The sequence below is a fragment of the Vidua macroura genome, chromosome 5, assembly GCF_024509145.1.
Source record: "Vidua macroura isolate BioBank_ID:100142 chromosome 5, ASM2450914v1, whole genome shotgun sequence".
Lineage (NCBI taxonomy): Eukaryota > Metazoa > Chordata > Aves > Passeriformes > Viduidae > Vidua > Vidua macroura.
The window spans coordinates 35,845,813-35,863,786 of record NC_071575.1 but is presented as its reverse complement, the minus strand read 5'-3'; the positions used below and the strand labels follow the sequence as shown (position 1 = coordinate 35,863,786).

At 37.1% G+C, this 17,974-nt stretch overlaps 1 protein-coding gene across 1 annotated transcript in view; it reads left to right on the top strand.

The window, feature by feature from the left end:
- The window catches only part of NAV3 (neuron navigator 3), a 248,795-nt gene that overhangs the window by 105,716 nt on the left and 125,105 nt on the right, over window positions 1–17,974 (top strand). The window contains exons 6-8 of the mRNA XM_053978007.1: window positions 4,286–4,354; window positions 6,876–7,015; window positions 13,694–14,729. Of these exons, the coding sequence (XP_053833982.1) occupies window positions 4,286–4,354; window positions 6,876–7,015; window positions 13,694–14,729 (1,245 nt within the window). The remainder of the gene's footprint in view (window positions 1–4,285; window positions 4,355–6,875; window positions 7,016–13,693; window positions 14,730–17,974) is intronic.

The window sequence follows — 17,974 nt, the reverse complement described above, 5'->3', positions numbered from 1 at the left end:
CTTTCCAGGCACACTTGGAATTTGGAGTCAGGTATACCTTAGAATGTTACCTCTTGTGCTTTTCAACCAGTAGGATGATAAGCAGCCAAATAGATTATTTAAGAAAAAAAAAATTAAAAGAAAAAAAGGGGCACAGGGAAACTGAGACCTTCTGGGCAAATTTTTACATTGAAAAAGCATTCTTTTTTAAACTAGTCTTTTCCAGAGAACTGTTCTAACACAAAAGCCTTGAATATCTCTGGAGTGCATTCAGAGTAGAGACTAAATGCACTTCGTAAGATCAACAGCATATTAAAGTTCAAGTATGCCAGTAAGGAAGAAACAGTTTGATTATATTCTACAAAACCCTTCCCCTTTTTCTAATTTTAACATAGTGCGTAGCTGGCATTTTAGAACCACCATGTGACTCCTAACATTATAGGAAAATGACAGTGTGATGTAACATGATCCTATTGATCCTTTGGAAGACTTAATAAAAAGTATATGATATTCAGGATGTCACTGCATGGGTTTGTTTTTGAAGATGGAGGTTAAAATATTTTTAGCTTGATTCATGCTCTTTTCAGGTTTATAGAAGGTTCATCATTCAGCTTTATGTGTTAACCCACTTTCAAGGACCTATTTCTTTTCTGACATATTGTATGGCAACAAGATAGAGTTTCTGGTAGTTTAGTCCAGTGTCAAACAATTTGTTGCCTTCCTTCTGCATAGAATCATAGAATGATTTAGGTAGGAAAAGACCTCTTAAGTTCATCGAGTCCAACTGCTAACCCAGCACTGCCAAGTCCACCATTAAAACCTATCCCTAAGTGCCACATAATATTGTGGCCTATATTGATTTCCTAGTCTCCTCTACATATTTTAGGACTGTTTTGTAACTGTGTCATGCCTGCAAATGAATGACCTCTGTCTGTTCCCCATCCTGATGGAACATGGTGCACAGGTCCCCAGTGCAGCTTGACTGTGCTGCACAGCCACCTGCAGAGCCCTGGTTCCTGCAACCAGTCAGCACAATATAGACATGGGGTTCTCCATCAGCACGTTGGGGTCAGCAACATCACTGTCCTTTCTTCTCAGCTACCTCTGTGCTGAACTGCCTTTCTGGGCAGTCTCAGGATGTTTATTCCATTTTCTCACAGCAAAAGAAATTTCCTAATTGTCACCATTTCATATCTGCTGTGTTGACTAGTGTTTCCCTGATTTGTAAAACAAAATATTGATGACTTCCACCTGGAAGACAGAGTCCATATTATTTTTGCAGAGTCCACATTATTTCTAAGATTTCAGATGCCTATATGCAATTTTACCTGTTTTGGACAGCATTTACTTCACTTCCCCTATGTGTTATTTGGAAGAGGAAAGCTAAGCATGATGTCTGGTCCTGTGTACATGGTGTAGATCATTGCTGATATGAGTATTATAACAGTGGAAAGGGTCTTGTAGACCCTGAGAAAGGGTAGTAGATACCTGAGAACCAGAGTCCTTAAAACCCCTCCCTTTCCAGCCTTCTGACAAGTAAAGCCTTCCTTGTCCCGAATGCTGTAGCATTAAATTGGTACTGTCTGTTAAGATCCATTTACTGCTTTATTGCAGACACACACTTACTATATCATGGTGTGGATTTATAAGTATTAAAAAGAACTGTTTTAAGCAAAACAGTTTATTTTCCTGACTGACCTATACTACCCACAGACAATTATCTGGTAGGGTAGAGGGCAGTATGTAAGTATTTGTTTATACTTTTAAGGGGTACAAGGAGTGGGTAGGCTAAAGTCTAGTCTGAAACAGCATTGCCATTCACATCCATGAAAGTGAGGCCACCAATTGGGAAATCCATCCATGCAAAGCTTTCATGAGCTCAGCACATCCAGAGCTAATTGACAAGGAAAACCTGAAGTCATTAGGAACTTGAAGCACCTGCTTTATGAGTCGTTAAATTCTCTTTTTGCCTTTCTCTTGTCACATTATTTGGAAAATAAATTTACTCAGTCACAGTGGAAATCATGCTTTACAAATCACGTTTTACTGATATCAACACTTCCATCAATGCCTGTCAAGCCTGTCTGGAACGTTTGAAAGTAGTCTATAGGCTGATGTTTCATGAATTTGCTAGTGGATGGAGTCCCAAGTAATAGCCACAGAAGGGAAGCATTCTAGCAAGCATTATCAGATAGGTATTTTATATATTTATTGCTATTGAAAGTATGTGGGCTAGTTTATCAACACTGAGATTAAGGGTTTTGATCTTTCAATTTACTCTGGAATGTGTCGTTTGAGGTAGAAATGCTATGATACACTAAGGCACTGCAACCTACTCTTTTTCCCATCTTTCTGTGTTGATTGTACTGTGTATCATTCCGCCTTTTGCAGCATAAATGCACAAAGGTTTTATTCAGCATACAGTTTTGTTCACAAATCTCTTATTTTAGTCAACACAGATAACCAGCTATTCATTTCTAGATTCCTTCATTTTAGATTCCTTCAAGTTAAATATGTTGGGAAAAAAAAATGAGAGAAAGATCTCATCAAAAGATGGGCTATTATGCCAGGCACAAGTGTAGCAAATTCAGTAAAACAGCCTATGTCACATTTGCATTACATGTCCAGAGATTATTAAGAAATATAGCCGTAAGTGAAATATAATTCAATGTACTAAAATCTAGATAGATAGAAATAGATAAAGTGTTATTATTATTAAATTATTTTGGTATTATTATAAGTAATATATTATTATAAGTGATATTATATATTATAGTATCCACAGAAGCTATGGTCATATTAAAAAGCAATTTGTCAGCATTACTCTGAAGATATATGTCAGAGAATTGAATGATGCTTTTACATATTGAATGATTCCTTTTTGCCCTCTTAAGACTGAAGTACTCTTCTTATTTTTATATTCATCGTGTGCAAATGTGCCATTTTTAATTGGCAGGAACAGAGGCAGCTCTGAACCCTACTAATTTAGTAAAGTAGCAATAATCTCACATCTTATTCAAGTTTCACAGTGTCCCCTGGTTTATGCCTTCTTCTTACTCCTTTTCAGCACTGCAGTGCTAAGGAAGGGAAGCCCTTTCTTACCTGACAGCTTTTCCCATCTGGTTTACAGTCAGGTCTGGCTGCTTCAGTGGACTGGCAGAAATTACTTAACACTGTTCTGGTAGACTCAACACCACCAGGTGCTTTTTAAAAGTGCTGCCAGTCTATAAAGCTGGGACTAGAGCGCTGTGGTTTCTGCTGCTACTCAGAAAAATTGCTGGAAGATGCAGGACTCGGAGAAACAAAAGAAATCAGTGACTACCAGAGTTTGTGCTTCCTCAGTTGTCCATGACTTCCATAGCAATTCAAGGAATTTGATATTGTGATTGCATCTAGCTTAGGCACCTCTCCACAGCCTTAGACTGTGTGGATTCCAAAGGATGCACCTTTCTATGAAAACTGAAATTACCTGACAGAAAATGGTACCTTGGCCATACATTTGACATATCCCCTATGCAAATGTCTAAAAGATTAAAGGAAATAATTTGCTATCTAATCATGCCAGGTTGTTGGCTGTCAAAAGGAGCATACAGGTTTTAGCCTTATAGCATAGCAGGCTTTCTGTTGCAGAAATGCTACTTGGTTGCCTTAATAGACAAAAGTGCATTTTCCTATGGAATTTCACAGTGAGTCTAAGCACCTGCCAGGACTTTTCTTAATGCAGCCTCTGATTCATTGCCTGGGTCATCACATACATGACCTGTGCTGTAACTAATAAAATTTGTGACAGGGTGCTTCTTCTGTATAGCTCTACTGTCAGGAGGGTCACCTTGCTTTAGTGGGAATTTTTCTGAGTCTCCATTGAATTTGGTATAGCAAATCTGTTCCTAAGAGCACTACTGTGAATTCAGTCAGGTTGCTGGAGAGACCACTAGGAGTGTATTTGAGCTTAGTGCTTTTTATGGGGAAAGAAAAAAAGCACAGTATTTTAAAGTTCACGTTATGTGTGAATTGAGCTATAATTCAGGAATTCAGTCACTGTGGAAATTTGCTTGCTTTTTCTATTGATAAGATAATTTCTAGCAAATGAGGCATTTTATAACAATATCCATTATTTCATAGCCTGTTCATTGCATCTCATAAAAATCTGCATGTTTGCATTGTTTCATATTGTTGCCAGTTGATTTGCATTTTTTATCCATGTTTGATTTGCATTCATTAACTCATCATTTGCTGGTAAGTGTGTTCTTTCTATACATATTCAAAGAAATTCTTTAATTCAATTTCTCTGTTTCTTCTCATACAGTCTCACAGCCAGATATGCAACTCAGTCTAATCACAGTGGAATTGCAACCAGTCAAAAAAAGGCTTCTAGGTCAGTTAAATATCTCTAATTTATTGCTTGTTAGTGATACTCAAGCAAGTATATGCCCATTGATATTTTATCCTTTGGACTTAAGCAGACATAAAACAATATGCAACTTGTGTACGTGAGCAAGCTTTGGAATGATGAGTTTTGCCACAGAAAAGCCTTGTATTCATTGGCTTTTGGCCAATTGGCTGATTTCTACTATATATATTAGCAACATTTCTGATTGTTATGTATCCTGCATCTTTGTATTCTGCATGTAAAATATTGGATGTGAAGGATTAGTTGGTGATTTTAGTGCTCTGTACTTTTCTGGCTCAATTCCTGACTTCAGTCATGAGTGAAAAGAAGTTTGGGAGTTCACCCCAGTTCCCACTAGATGTTTTGCATATATAGCAAGCCCACCTGAAAGTTTGAGTTCACAGAGTCAAGTTTACACAGAAGCAAAACAGAGCAGAGAAAAAGAATGACTTCCGCAACTTCTGCTCCATCAAGAGTAGCCTGCACACAATCCCCCTGAATGAGAGGCTTTGTTTTGGCAGTGAATTTGACAGAGCTGTCAGTACTTCTAGTCTGTCATTTCCATGAGCACTAAAATCTACAAGCCAGATTGTAGAAGAAAGAAGCTGAGGTCTAAAGCTTACTCTTTTTTCCCAGCTTTTTTTTTTTTTTTTTTTTTTTTTGGGGGGGGTGGGTGTGCAGATAATTAATGTGTTCATTAATTATACGTTTGCTTTACAGTTCATTGGTGAGGCTGATGAACTCTAAATTGCATAATCTCCAATAAAGATTGCGTTTTGCAGTATAGAACATTAACACAATGTGTGTTGCTGGTGATAAGTTGAAATGAGCTATACCACGGTCCAGTTGCTTTGCACCTGCATTTATAGGTCTTCATTTTCCTTAATGCTGATGCTCCTGTCTTGTCCACATTCAACTTGTCAAAGATAACAGTCTTATTGTCTAATACTTTAAATCTGTGGCAGTGTTTCCGAAGCCTGTTCAGAGGTATGTGACTTGTCCCTTATTTGTTATACTCTTCTTTGCATTTCCTTAGCTGCTTAACATGATTCTGCAAGAGCAATTTAAAACCTGAATTCAATTAAGAAAGTCAGCAGATGAGGTAAACTGGAAAGTGTGTAGAGCAAATGACCTCATGCATAATGTGCTTATTGTGGCAAGTTCTTGAATTCTGGCATACAGAATATAAGCAGAACTATTTTGTATTTTAACAGAACAGATGAGTTTCTAGTGTTGTACATGCCTTTTCATTGCTTTTTTCATTACCTTTAACAAATGGTCTCAGGGCTGTTACTGCCTGTCAAATTAAGGTAATAAGAAGGAGCAAATGGATTTTTAGTGTATTCTTCAGGGAACAGAAGATCACTCGAAATCATGGGTCACGGTAAAGGTTAGCATGCGTACCGCTGCAGTGCAGAGACAGTCTGCTGTGGGCTCAGCACAGAGACTAGCAGGGCAGGCTGGCAGCAAGAATAAACCATGAAAATAACCAGTGCATTAGTTCTCTGTGGTTTAAACTGGTAAAGAAAGAGACTATGGAGTTGTTTACATGTGTTTGCAAATGACAATAAAATTATTTGAACATTTCTGTTATGCTAGTGTATTAACCAAACAAAAAAAGTTTGGAAAAAATCAAATGTTTTGTGCTGTTTTGTTATGTGATTTTTTTTCCCTTCCTTCTAATGCTGCTCTTTCATAATAAAGTGAAACTAACAGAATTTGATAACTCTGGTAGAATTTGCAGCTGCCATTATTAAAATCATTCCAATAAGCAAGAAACAGAAGAGAGATGCTCTTCTATGGCAAAAGCCTATGACTGATTTGAGTAATTAATTTTATCTAAGAAATAACAAAACTAGAAAGGAGTAGGGGTGCCCACAAAGGTGCTTCAGAAAGTTTGAAATAGGCACGTATTTAAAATTATGCAGACTTACACATGCCAGAGACAACAAGAATCTATGTTTTTTTTCGTTAGCATAGCCACATAGTAAGGTTCAGATGATGGCAGCAAATACTAAGAAATGAACTGTGTAGTCTACATTATATACTTCTATCTAGAATGTATAAACCCATATGTGAAAAATTTAATGGAGTAAGAGATACAAAATATTTCTTAACTATGTATTGCTGTGCTTTTAAATCTATTTCTTTAATATTTCCTCTCCAAAAGTTACATATTAGTAAAGGTTGATATGGCACTTTAATATTTGTTAGGGTGAATCTGTTTTAGCAATGTTAATGGCAAATGCAAAGCATCTCCTTACATGTCTTGTGACTCTAGAAAGCATCTTTTTCCCTTTTGTGTGCATAAGGATAAGTTTAAATTTTCATTTGTGGAGTCTTAACTAATTTGAATCCTCCTGTTTGTTGTTGCTTCCTGAATTAATTGTGTTTAGTTGGTTTAAAATTGTGATCAGATATTTGTACATTGTCTCCGCTATATGTTGTATTGCATAAAATTAACAGATTTCTCACTGGTTCCTCACTGATTTTCTCACCATTCCAGGCTTCCAGGACCCTCGAGAGTGCCAGCTGCAGGCAGCAGTACCAAAGTCCAGGGAGCTTCCAATTTAAATCGGAGAAGTCAGAGCTTTAACAGCATTGACAAAAACAAGCCTCCACAATATGCAAATGGAAATGAAAAAGGTAAGGGATTAAAGTTACTCTCCATAACACACAAGAAGAAAAAAAATAAAAAACCTGCCACAAGGGTCAAAGAAGAGAATGTAGTATTTAGACTTGGTAAGGAATACCTATGAGAATTGGGGCCTGAATTAGGACTTGTGTTTCAGTTGGGATTTAAGTTCAGATGGTATAATCATATTTTATCCATCTTTGATGAAAATATCACAGGGTGACTTTTAAAAATTAAAAGTTAATCCATATGGGATGCCTGTAATTTTATTCCATGTAAATGTCTTCTCTTACCCAAAGGAGTACTGCCGTCATTTTCAGGGGACTTGGCAACTTAGCCTCTAATGGAGAAGAATCAGAATATTATATTTGCATCAGAATGTTACATGTATCTATTCTTTCAGAACCTGACCTATTGTGTATCATACTGAATAAAGGATTTTAAGTGAAATGAAATTTTGCAGGGATTTGGAGCAGCCATTGCGACAATGAACTGAGTACCCTGTGTCCTTCAGTTTCTCTCACCCTGACTCTATTTTCCTGGAAAATGTGCCTCTTCAGGCTCTTATCTCAAAAAGAATAATGCAAAAATTCAGCTTTCTGAATTGTGTAACTAATCCATCCCGTTCCTCCCCTTCTTTTTCCCTTTGTGTAATGAACAACATTTTATTCATATCTCTGGGTTAGAACCCATTTGAAAATGATACAATATACATAGTACCCGTTTGCATCCTTGGGGTCTGTGGGAGGAACAAGTATGCAATGAATGTTCTTCGTCCAAGCAACAGGCAGCTATCCAGATTTTTTTTACAAAATTCTGATGACCATGCTTTGCCCCTAGCTGTATCTGAAGATATAAAACCATTCTTTCAATAGTTATTCTTTTATTTTTACTATCAGGATTGAATGTTTCACGTAGTTCTACAGTAGGTTTTATTTTATCAAGGACTTGTTTGTGTCAAGACATCCAAGCTAAAACTAGAAAAAGATCAGAGAAAACTGAGCACACACTGTATCATTCACAAATACAATAATAAAGTTATGAAGCAGGAGATGTGGCTACTAGAGTGAAGGTATGTACAGCAGTTTTGGTTTTAGAATTGCTTCACAATGTTGACATGTTTGCTACTGAAATATGTGAGAAATGATTCAAGGTGGGACATGAATGTAGATAATAATATTCTTAGTTCATTACTTGGAAACTGTCTTTTGACTGCTGAGGCTTGCATTGCATTGTACATTTTTGTGAATTTTTGCATGATGTGTTTCTTTACTTCCCCATTTTTACAGCAGAGAATGAGAACCTTGATGTGGTTTTTACTGAAGTCACCATTTGCAAGAGGATAAGGGGTGGATGTTTTTGTAAAGTCAATAAATTCATTTTACAGAAATAGAAGTAATGCTGCATGTCTACTACTGTATTTGATATGTTTCCATGTGTTCTTTTTTTCCTATCAAATAGCAGAATGAATGAAAAATCATTAATTTTACGTGATAACCAAAGATAAATACAAGTTTGTTTTAGGGTATAAAGCAGAAGTTCATTAGAGAAAATGACTGCTGTGAATACAAGGGTAGCAAAGTGATATTCTTTCATAATATCTTGAAAGAACAGGAGAACCTGTATTTGAGTATGCTGTACTCTACCTAAACAGAAAAACAACTCTACCATGCTATATTTTAAACTTAGTTATTATAGTGACTAATTTTTGAATATTACAATGAAATTTCCAAGTACTTTTTTATATTTTTAGAAGTATTTTAGGATGTTCTGTAACCTGATATTTTTGAAGAATTTGTTTAGAAACAAACTTCAAACTCTACAATAGTAATAATATAAAATAATATAAAAACCATTTTTTAAAAAAATAGATACCAAACACTATTACTATTACAAAAGTAAGAAACTGATATCTCCCTACAGTGCAGCACAAATAATAGACCTTATATTTAATTTTTGCCTCTGATGCAGATGCTTGGAGCAAGATAACTTTACCAGCATTTTTTTAATAGATGCACAGTCCATGTGCCCTAATTTCTAAAACAAAGAGATGACTTGTCCTAATTAAATAGCTCTTAGATATTGGGACCATCAAACCTCTTCAAGGACATACCACTCTTGTTCTGTTCTCTGCTGTACACCTTCGTGTATGTGCAATAAGGAGACTTCAGAAAATATATACAGGATAATTTTTTTTTAATCCAGTTATAGGTAGTACTTGTAATCCATTCCTGCGTAACACGGTCACTCAGTCGCAGTGGGGAATGGATATATAGTCACAGAGTTAAAGGAGACCTGAAGGTGATCCAAAAGAAGTGATATCAGCCTCTTACTTAGTATTCCATTATTTAGTCTCTCATTTATATGATCTCCTTTGAACATTGCTTAGAGAGTAATTCAATTCAGTCAGAAACCTGGCTCCCCTTAGCAAATGCAAGTTTGCTCTTTACTAAGCAGAGCAGTTTTCACTAACAGACCCGATCCATGGTGTGACAATGGTTAAGTCTGAAACACAGAATGTACCAGAACATTAAACAAGCCATTAGCTGAAACTTGTTTGTGGAGCTTTAGTGCAATGCCTTTTTTTTTATTTTTGCTGGACTTTGCAGTTTACGGATCAATTTCAAAGAACATGCACACTTTTCAGACGTCAGATTTATCTGCCTCTTAATTTAATAACATAAAGATAGAAATAAAACGAGGAAAATTAAACTATTTAAATGAAGTAATTATTCAGATTGTTAATAAGGTAGAAAAACAGTGCCTTTTGAGTACAGCAGAGAAATAATGTTCTAATTCACACCACATTTTTAAAACAAATCTTTACCCCTTAGATCTTAGAAACAGTGTATTGGAACACTGATGAAGGTCTCTATGTCATGGAGTTGTATTTCCAGCTTTTCAATATAATTTAGTAATATAAGATGGTGTTTCTGTTTTCTCCAAACTCAGTTTTAAAAGTATTTGGTTATTTTGTCCATATGACCTCTGAGAAACTCTGCCCCGGAACTCTGCTGTGTGATGATGCAAACTGTTCATCTTCTGGCCAGTATGTACACCTATGGCTCATCTGTGTATGTTTCTTCTGGTGCCACTGTTTTTTCAGTTGTTTCTGGTGGTGGTCTCCTCTTGTGCTGATAAGGGGTAGCTACTTTATCATGGACAGCTAGAAAGGGAGAGTTGAACAAGCTGAATTCTTTTAATCTCACTAGATAACCTCCCATTCCTTCAAACATTCTTACAGCAACCCCTTGCAACTTTTCCATTGTCTACTAACCTTTTTTATTGTGACTAGCTAAAAATGGATAATCTGGACACCTGCCTGCTACAGAATATTTAGATTATCATAATTTTGCTGCAGTGGAGGAGCTGTTGTTAAGAGATTGTCTTCTCCAGCAGCACAGAACACAGTAAAGGTCACATACGGATGAGAAGACAAAGGAGGTTGATTATGTACTGGGCCCAAGTTCAACTCTTCACATGTCCTTTATTTGTTCAACAGACTATAAAGAGTGGATTTGAAAATTTCTATTTGATCATCATGGTCTTGCTGGGTTATGACAGAAGTTTCTCTTTTTGTATTAAACATCTGAGGGTGTTGTGTTTCTGCTGTACTTTTACAGTGGAGGTTGAGCTCTGAAGCACTGAGTGCTCAAGCAGAATGCAAAACTCTTTTCACCAGAAGCTGACTATGCATCTCAGAAATAAGGGATTAAGCCCGAAACAGAAGACTGACTTCTTATGAAATTTAGTTTACAGAAATAAGAAATCCTTTTCATAGGTTGGGTTCTCAAAATCACCACAAGATGGAGACAGGTGTCACGTAATGAGCAGCTAAAGCCAAGCCCAACTGAACACACAGAAAGCAGTTAATTGTGTGCAACTTTAAGTAATGCATTTGTGCTGGAGCTCAGGGGGGAATAGATCTTTTAGTTCCACATCTTTAAACATACAGACAGGTTGCCAATATTTCTTGAGAGCATGCAATTCACATTCCTTGTAGAAATATTAAGGAGGCCCTTTAAATTGCAGATTAATGACAAGCTAAAATTCTCTGTAATTTTTTTGTTGCTGTTTATGATTTCTGACATACAACAAAATGTAGTGGCATCTCACTGTTGCAGATTGTTACATGTATTCTGCATTAGCTTTGTTCTTCTGCAAAACTCTTGGTATAGCTTAAGAACCCAATCCCCCTGTGTATTTAGTGCAAGGCAAAATATGTGCAAGTGCACACCCACTTTGGAGCTATCAGCCCTCTGGCTGATTCCTGGTATAAATTAAGAAAGCCTGAGGGCTGCAGTAATTTCCAACAGCTGTGGTTGGCCCCAGGCTCTCTTACAGTATCTGAGGCTCACTAGATGAGAACAGGGGCCCAGCCATAATTCCTGCCTTGGTCCCAAGGGACCAGCTCTGCAGCTCCCCACCAAAGGTACTCCATGGTGCAAGCTGGAGCCCAAGAAATGTGCTGTAACTTCATCTGTCACAAAAAAGACTCTGAAGCAAGCTTTAGTTAAAAGTTTTCTTGCTTAGAACAGGACTTGGCAGAGCTTCTTGAAACCTTTTGTGAAGGTGGGGAATGAGCTCATTTACAGGATCAGAGGATGTGTCAGGTTGGAAGGGACCACACTGGGTCATCTGGTCCAACCCCCCGGCTCAAGCAGGGTCATCTCACAACACATTGAGCATGGGTTCATCCAGATGGTTTTTCAGTATTTCCAGTGAGGGAGACTTCATAACCTCTCTGGGCGATCTATTCCAGTTCTCAGTCACCCACACAGTAAAGGAGTTCTTCCACATATTTGAGTGGAACTTCATGTGCATCAGGGTCTTCCTGTTGTCTCTTACCCAATTGCTGGCACCACTGAGAAAAGCCTGACTTGACACTCTCCATCTAGATACCTGTATACATTGATGAGGTCCCCTCTCAATCATCTTCTCTGGAGGCTGAATAGGCCCAACTCTCCCAGCCTATACTTGAAGGAGAGGTGCTCTGGTCCCTTCATCATCTTTGTCACCCATGTAGTGCTGTGGCATTTGCATACCAGGCCAAGGAGCATACAAAAAAACACTGGGCAGATGGAATTATCTAGCATCTGTTAAGGTGGAGGTGATTTGCTTAGTGGAACTAGTTGCTAATAGAGTTAAGCAAGTAAAAATTTTCTGTGTTGTCATGTTACTTTTGTTCAGATTTTTAAAAATATTTTTCAACTAGAACTCCTTAATGCTATTCAGAGCAGTAAATTTTGCTGTTTTCATTCTCTTTGTTAAAGGAAAAACAGCTTCACTTTCAGTATTCTCAAAATTCTGCCTTTCCTGAATGTATCAGCAGCCTTCAGACTTCCAGATGGGTAGTTGAATCTTTACTTGAGGTTTAGGGCTGAGACTGCAAAAATGAAAGCAATGCATAACTTCATACTCTGTGCTGAAAGGGCAACTGCCCTCAGCATTTTCATGTATGATATTATTCAGACAGGGGGACCCCAAGGTATGACATACTATGTGTATATGCAAAGCATCAAACACTTTTTTTGTCATTACACAGACTATATTTGCATTGCATGTTTCATGGGGGTTTTGTAGTACAGAATTCAATATACTATAGACCAGTTTGCATCTAATTTCCCAACAGCCCCAATACTGAATGGCACAGCAAGATACATCCACTAAAAGAACATATGTCAGCTGCTGAAATAGCTGTGTACCGCATGATTTGATTGCTATTACCACTTAATTTCTCTGGTGTTTCAGAGTGATGGTGTTTATATACTCACATATGTTTTGGGAATCTGAACTTCATACCCTTAACCCTTTCATGCATTGGTCTGTTTCAGTTAATAAGGCTAGATGACAAAAATCACAGCTATTAATTGGCATAGTTTGATTATTGCAGAAGGAGCCTTGTTCTCATTAATTCTGAAGATCCACTGAAGTTCCTGGATGATGCAAATGTAGTGAATGTGCCAGAGCCTTCTATGCCTACCTGAGTTCAGAGCCAAACCAACTATCATTTCTATACCCACGCAGATGATGTATCATTGTAACTTTCAAGTACTGACACTGGTGAAATTGTTGATAAAATTTTTTACTACCTATGAAAGTGTACTGGGATAAGTTCCTGAAGTGAGCTGCTAAATATTGTTAACAGTACTTAAAACCAAGAAATGTATTACCATCAGCCTTTTTTGCATTTATGACTATTGATTTTATACATTTAATTTCAGTATTACTAAGTCCTTCTCCTCTCATCCAATACCTTAGCTTTCTAGCACATATTTTTCTTTCGCTAAACATCAGACCCCTCTTTGTCCAGTTTTGTTTTCTTCCATAATTGTAGCATCCTTTTCTTTTCTTCTTCAGTGTTTTGTTATGAACAAGTGATTGGAAAAATAAAAGATGAAAATATTAAAAAATAAAATCTTAACTTGGAAGGCTTGATTCACATAATGAAATTGTTGTAACGAAGATGTTTCTGAGGCTTTCTTGGACTTGTGGAAGTATCAAACACTATGATAATGGAGGAAAGAAAGGCATATTCTATTAGCATCCTTCATGTTCTATGCACATATAAATGATGTTTATTTTAGATCACATGTAGATGTGTTTTAAATGCCAGGGAATATGACATCACCCTCAAGCAGGAGATGGGAGACTAACTATACCACTATGGTTTTTTTCTGTTTTTTAAGCAGATTCACCAAAAGGCCCTCACCCCTCTTCAGGCATGAATGGAAATGTGCAGCATCCTACCAGCACTGGGCAGCAGCAGGTCTCTGCCATACCCTCTCCAAGTGCCAGCAAGCCTTGGCGCAGCAAATCCATGAATGTCAAACACAGCGCAACCTCTACCATGCTGTCTGTGAAGCAGCCCAGTCCCGCAACCTCCCCTACTCCAACTTCAGATAGGCTCAAGCCACCTTCTGAAGGTGTGAAGCCCCCTTCATCTGGACAAAAATCTATGCTGGAAAAATTCAAGCTGGTTAATGCTAGGACTGCTCTGAGACCTCCTTTGTCACTGAGCTCAGGACCCAGTGACAGTGGGAGAGAGGATGACAACTTTTCTGAGTGTGGTGAAATGGATGTCTTAAGTGGTGGGGTGAATAGTGGCAGCTCCACAAGCAGCAGTCCCAAAGTATCACCCAAGTTAGCCCCTCCAAAAGCTGGCAGCAAAAATCTCAGCAATAAAAAGTCTTTGCTACAGCCAAAGGACAAAGAGGAAAAGAACAGGGACAAAAACAAAGTTTGCACTGAGAAAGCAGTCAAGGAAGAGAAGGATCAGGTCATTGAATCATCTACAAAGAAGAGCTCAAAAATTGCAAGCTTAATCCCAAAGGGAAGCAAGACAACAGCAGCCAAGAAAGAAAGTTTAATATCATCTTCTAGTGGGATCCCAAAACCTGGATCAAAGGTGCCAACAGCAAAGCAGAGTACTTCCTCCGCATGTACAGGGAGTAAGGAGGTTGAAAAACTGAGGACTACAAAAGGAAACCAGTCCCAGTCAACACCAAAATCTCAGTTTAGTGAGAAGGCTTCTCCTTCCTCTGGTGTTGCTTCTTCTGAAGGGAAAGAACCAAGTGCTGCTCTCCCCCCAGGATCTTCTGTTGGTCTGTCAGCCTCGATGGCTGCAGGCAGTGGCCCAGGCACAGGAAATGGTGTAGTCCAGCTTCCTCAGCAACAGCAATACAGTCACCCCAACACTGCCACAGTAGCTCCTTTCATTTACAGGTAAGATCCTGGAGAAAATTGGGGTTTATGCTACCATTTAGGAAAGAGAGCTAAAATGGATAAAGTAATGGTGGATCATTCTGTTTTCTCCCAGTTTCTGTCACAGCATCATGCCACTGTTTTCCTAATATTATTTTTAATTAATCTTACTGTATGAAAAATTTCTTACAAGAACTCTGAGTCTTTACCTTGTACAAAAGCAATCCACTGCAAATATTTGCTATTTAATATTCAGAGATCATGTGATTTGCTATTTAATACAGATCATGTGATACATCCTCTGTACTGCCTTTGAAAGGTCACAGCTGAGTCAGGTTTCTAGTGTGAATGTTCTAGTGTGAATGTTCTTGTTTGCATTCTAAAAACCTCATCATCTATTTGCTGATATCCGATAATATTTGCTTAGAATTCACCATTCTTTTAAAAGATCATAAAATAAACTCCTGATGTTTTCAGAATGTGTAATAGTACTGGTGGATATTTGAAGAAAAAACATTTACAAACTTCTACAAGTATTCAAAAATATTTCAACAGTTTGTGTAGACAGAAAAGGTTGCTGTTTGCAGTTCTTTTCCTGTTTAGTTTTCTACATGAAATAGGTGTAGATGCAGGCAGTTAATTTTTACAGGCAATAGTAACTCTTCAGAGAGCCAAGGCTCTGGAAAAGAAGAATGAACAGTTGAATGTATCAACATTTCTCTGAATTTATTTTGCTATATGATAGATCAGTTGAAGAGAAGCTGGGAGATTCATTATTGTACAACACAGAAGACAGAAAAAATGTAGAAAGATTGACAGCCTGTTTTGAATAATGTTTTCAGTTGTCAGATGTTGGAGGGTTTTAGCTACAGTTGTGGATAAATTTAACATCTGATAAAATGACAAATACATTATTAAGCAAAATATACTGCCAGTGTTTGTTAGTGACTAGTACTCTGGATAATCTTGGCTAAAGATTAAAGAGTTGATGAAGTAGGCTCTGAGGAAGTATATATATCATTACGCACAACTAAACATAGCTTCAAAACCAATCTGGATGACTGATAAATTCAGAAAATTATATGGGAGGAAGAAAAGGCTCAGTATGGGTTATATTTATTCTAATATGCAGTGGAGCCTCTGGAGTTTCAATTATATGTATTGCTGGATGCACTTAATATGCATGTGACAATCTGGAATAACCTCAGTGTTACAGAGGATTTCTACTGTGGTACATGGGACAGCTTACATATGTGTTAGGGTGCATATACAAGGAGAGAGAAAAAGGAGTTATTCTTTGCCTTCAGATGTATGTGCTGCTCAATGGCTATTTTACTACATTCATTGCATGATGGAGATGTCTTAGTTTTGTTTTAAGCTTTGCCTTGAAGCAGTGTGTATTTTGAATATTTAAGGGTGATAGAAGCATGCATCTTTCAGTAATATTTCTTATTAATAATTGTCTCTTTGCTTCAAACACACAGCAAAGGAGTATTTGAAGTTGAATCTCAAATGAAAGTAAAATTCTCAGAGCCAGTGTCTGATCTCAAAATGCCGTAAACTCAGAATAAAAGACTGACTTTGATGAGGTTGCTTCAATATGTATCTCTCAAACTGAGTGCAGAATCTGACTAAGAAATACACAGTAACTAAATTCCTTTAAAATCTTGAGGGCTTTGTAATACCGCACAATTATTTAATAGAAAAATATAAATATAACTAAGGATAAAATATCCAAATTTTCAAAGTTGGCATATATATTTCTGTGGATATATGCTAAGTGGAAATGAGCAAGAGCTGGGGTACTCCAGTTACATTTTTTGTTCTTCAACATAATTGTTTTCAAAGCAGTCACCACCATTAATACACAGAATTTTCAGGCGTGCTTTCTAACAGCTTTATATAAGTTAGTAAACAATGATTACCATTTAGACTAACAGGGTTTTTTTTTCCCAGCTACAAGGAATATCTAGGCTCTGTGAGTTTGTACTTTAGTCCTTGTAAAAAAATTCAATAAAATTTAGTAAAAATACAGAGTTAGCAAGAGTTCTTTACAAGTATATTACAGAATCTTATAATATACTTGTGTCATCTATTTAGACCATTAGCACAAGCATAAGTAAGCTAGTGCTTTCTTGATTTGTTGATGATACCAGCAGATACCATGTATTTTGAAATATTTTTTTGTTAACCAAGAGCCTATTACTGTAGATTTGTGAGAAAAATGAGGTATTCCAAGGAGTTTTTTTGAGACTGCCATGTATTTTCCTTAAGTAAGTAATGCAAACCTATAATAGTTATTAATAGTCATGTTTTCAAGAAGTCTGTATTTTTATTAATGAACTGTTTTAGTGGAAGGTTCTTAAGTGGGATATTGCACTATTCAGCTTTGCAGTCTTGGTGCTTTGCCCTTCTGATATCACATGGTATTTTTATTCCTCTTAAACACCTGATGTCAAAACTCATATGGGATTATAATTTCTCTTCAAAGATTAGCAGCAACAGTCAGAGTTGCATTTGAGATTATCTAAATGAGTAAAATTTCAATTCCTCCATTCTGCCAGAAGGTGATCCTTTATTTTCAAATGTGGCTGTGAATATATTATTTACAGTCCCTTATGTGTCCCCTCTGAAGTTGACTGCAGGGTCCAACTGATGTAAGACTGAAGAAGATGTAATTTATTTGCAAGAAAGCTTGATAAGACAGATACAGTAGGAAGGTATAAGAGACTGTATAATTGTTTGCACCAGATACTACTTAAAATTACACATCCTTCTACTTATACAGAATTGTAGGAGACTGGAAATTGTACCATTTTCCCAAGTCCCTGAAACTTGTATTGAAATTTGCCTTAAAATTTAGCTGTCTTCCTAGTAGCGCTTAAATTTCAAACGGAGAAGAGTAACACAAAAGTTTAGTACTTACTAGGCTACAGTGCAAATGGGAGGAAAAAACTACATTAATGACAAAAAAAAAAAGTCCTGCTGAATTTCAGTAGGAGAACATTGGGTTGTAACTGGATGCATGTACTGCACTTCAGCTTTATTTTATTAACCCCTCCAGTAACCACTGTAGGGGCTTAGTAAGTCTCTTTCCCAAGGCTGAGATACAGAATCTAAAGCTTTCAAATCCCAGGGCCTGTATTGCTCAGGAATTGCTTACTGCCCAAAATGCTGAAAGTATAGAAATTGCTGCAGAGAATTAGCTGACCACTCATCATCCCGAGCTGCACTTCTATGTTGTGCATTGCTTAAATTCCCATTTT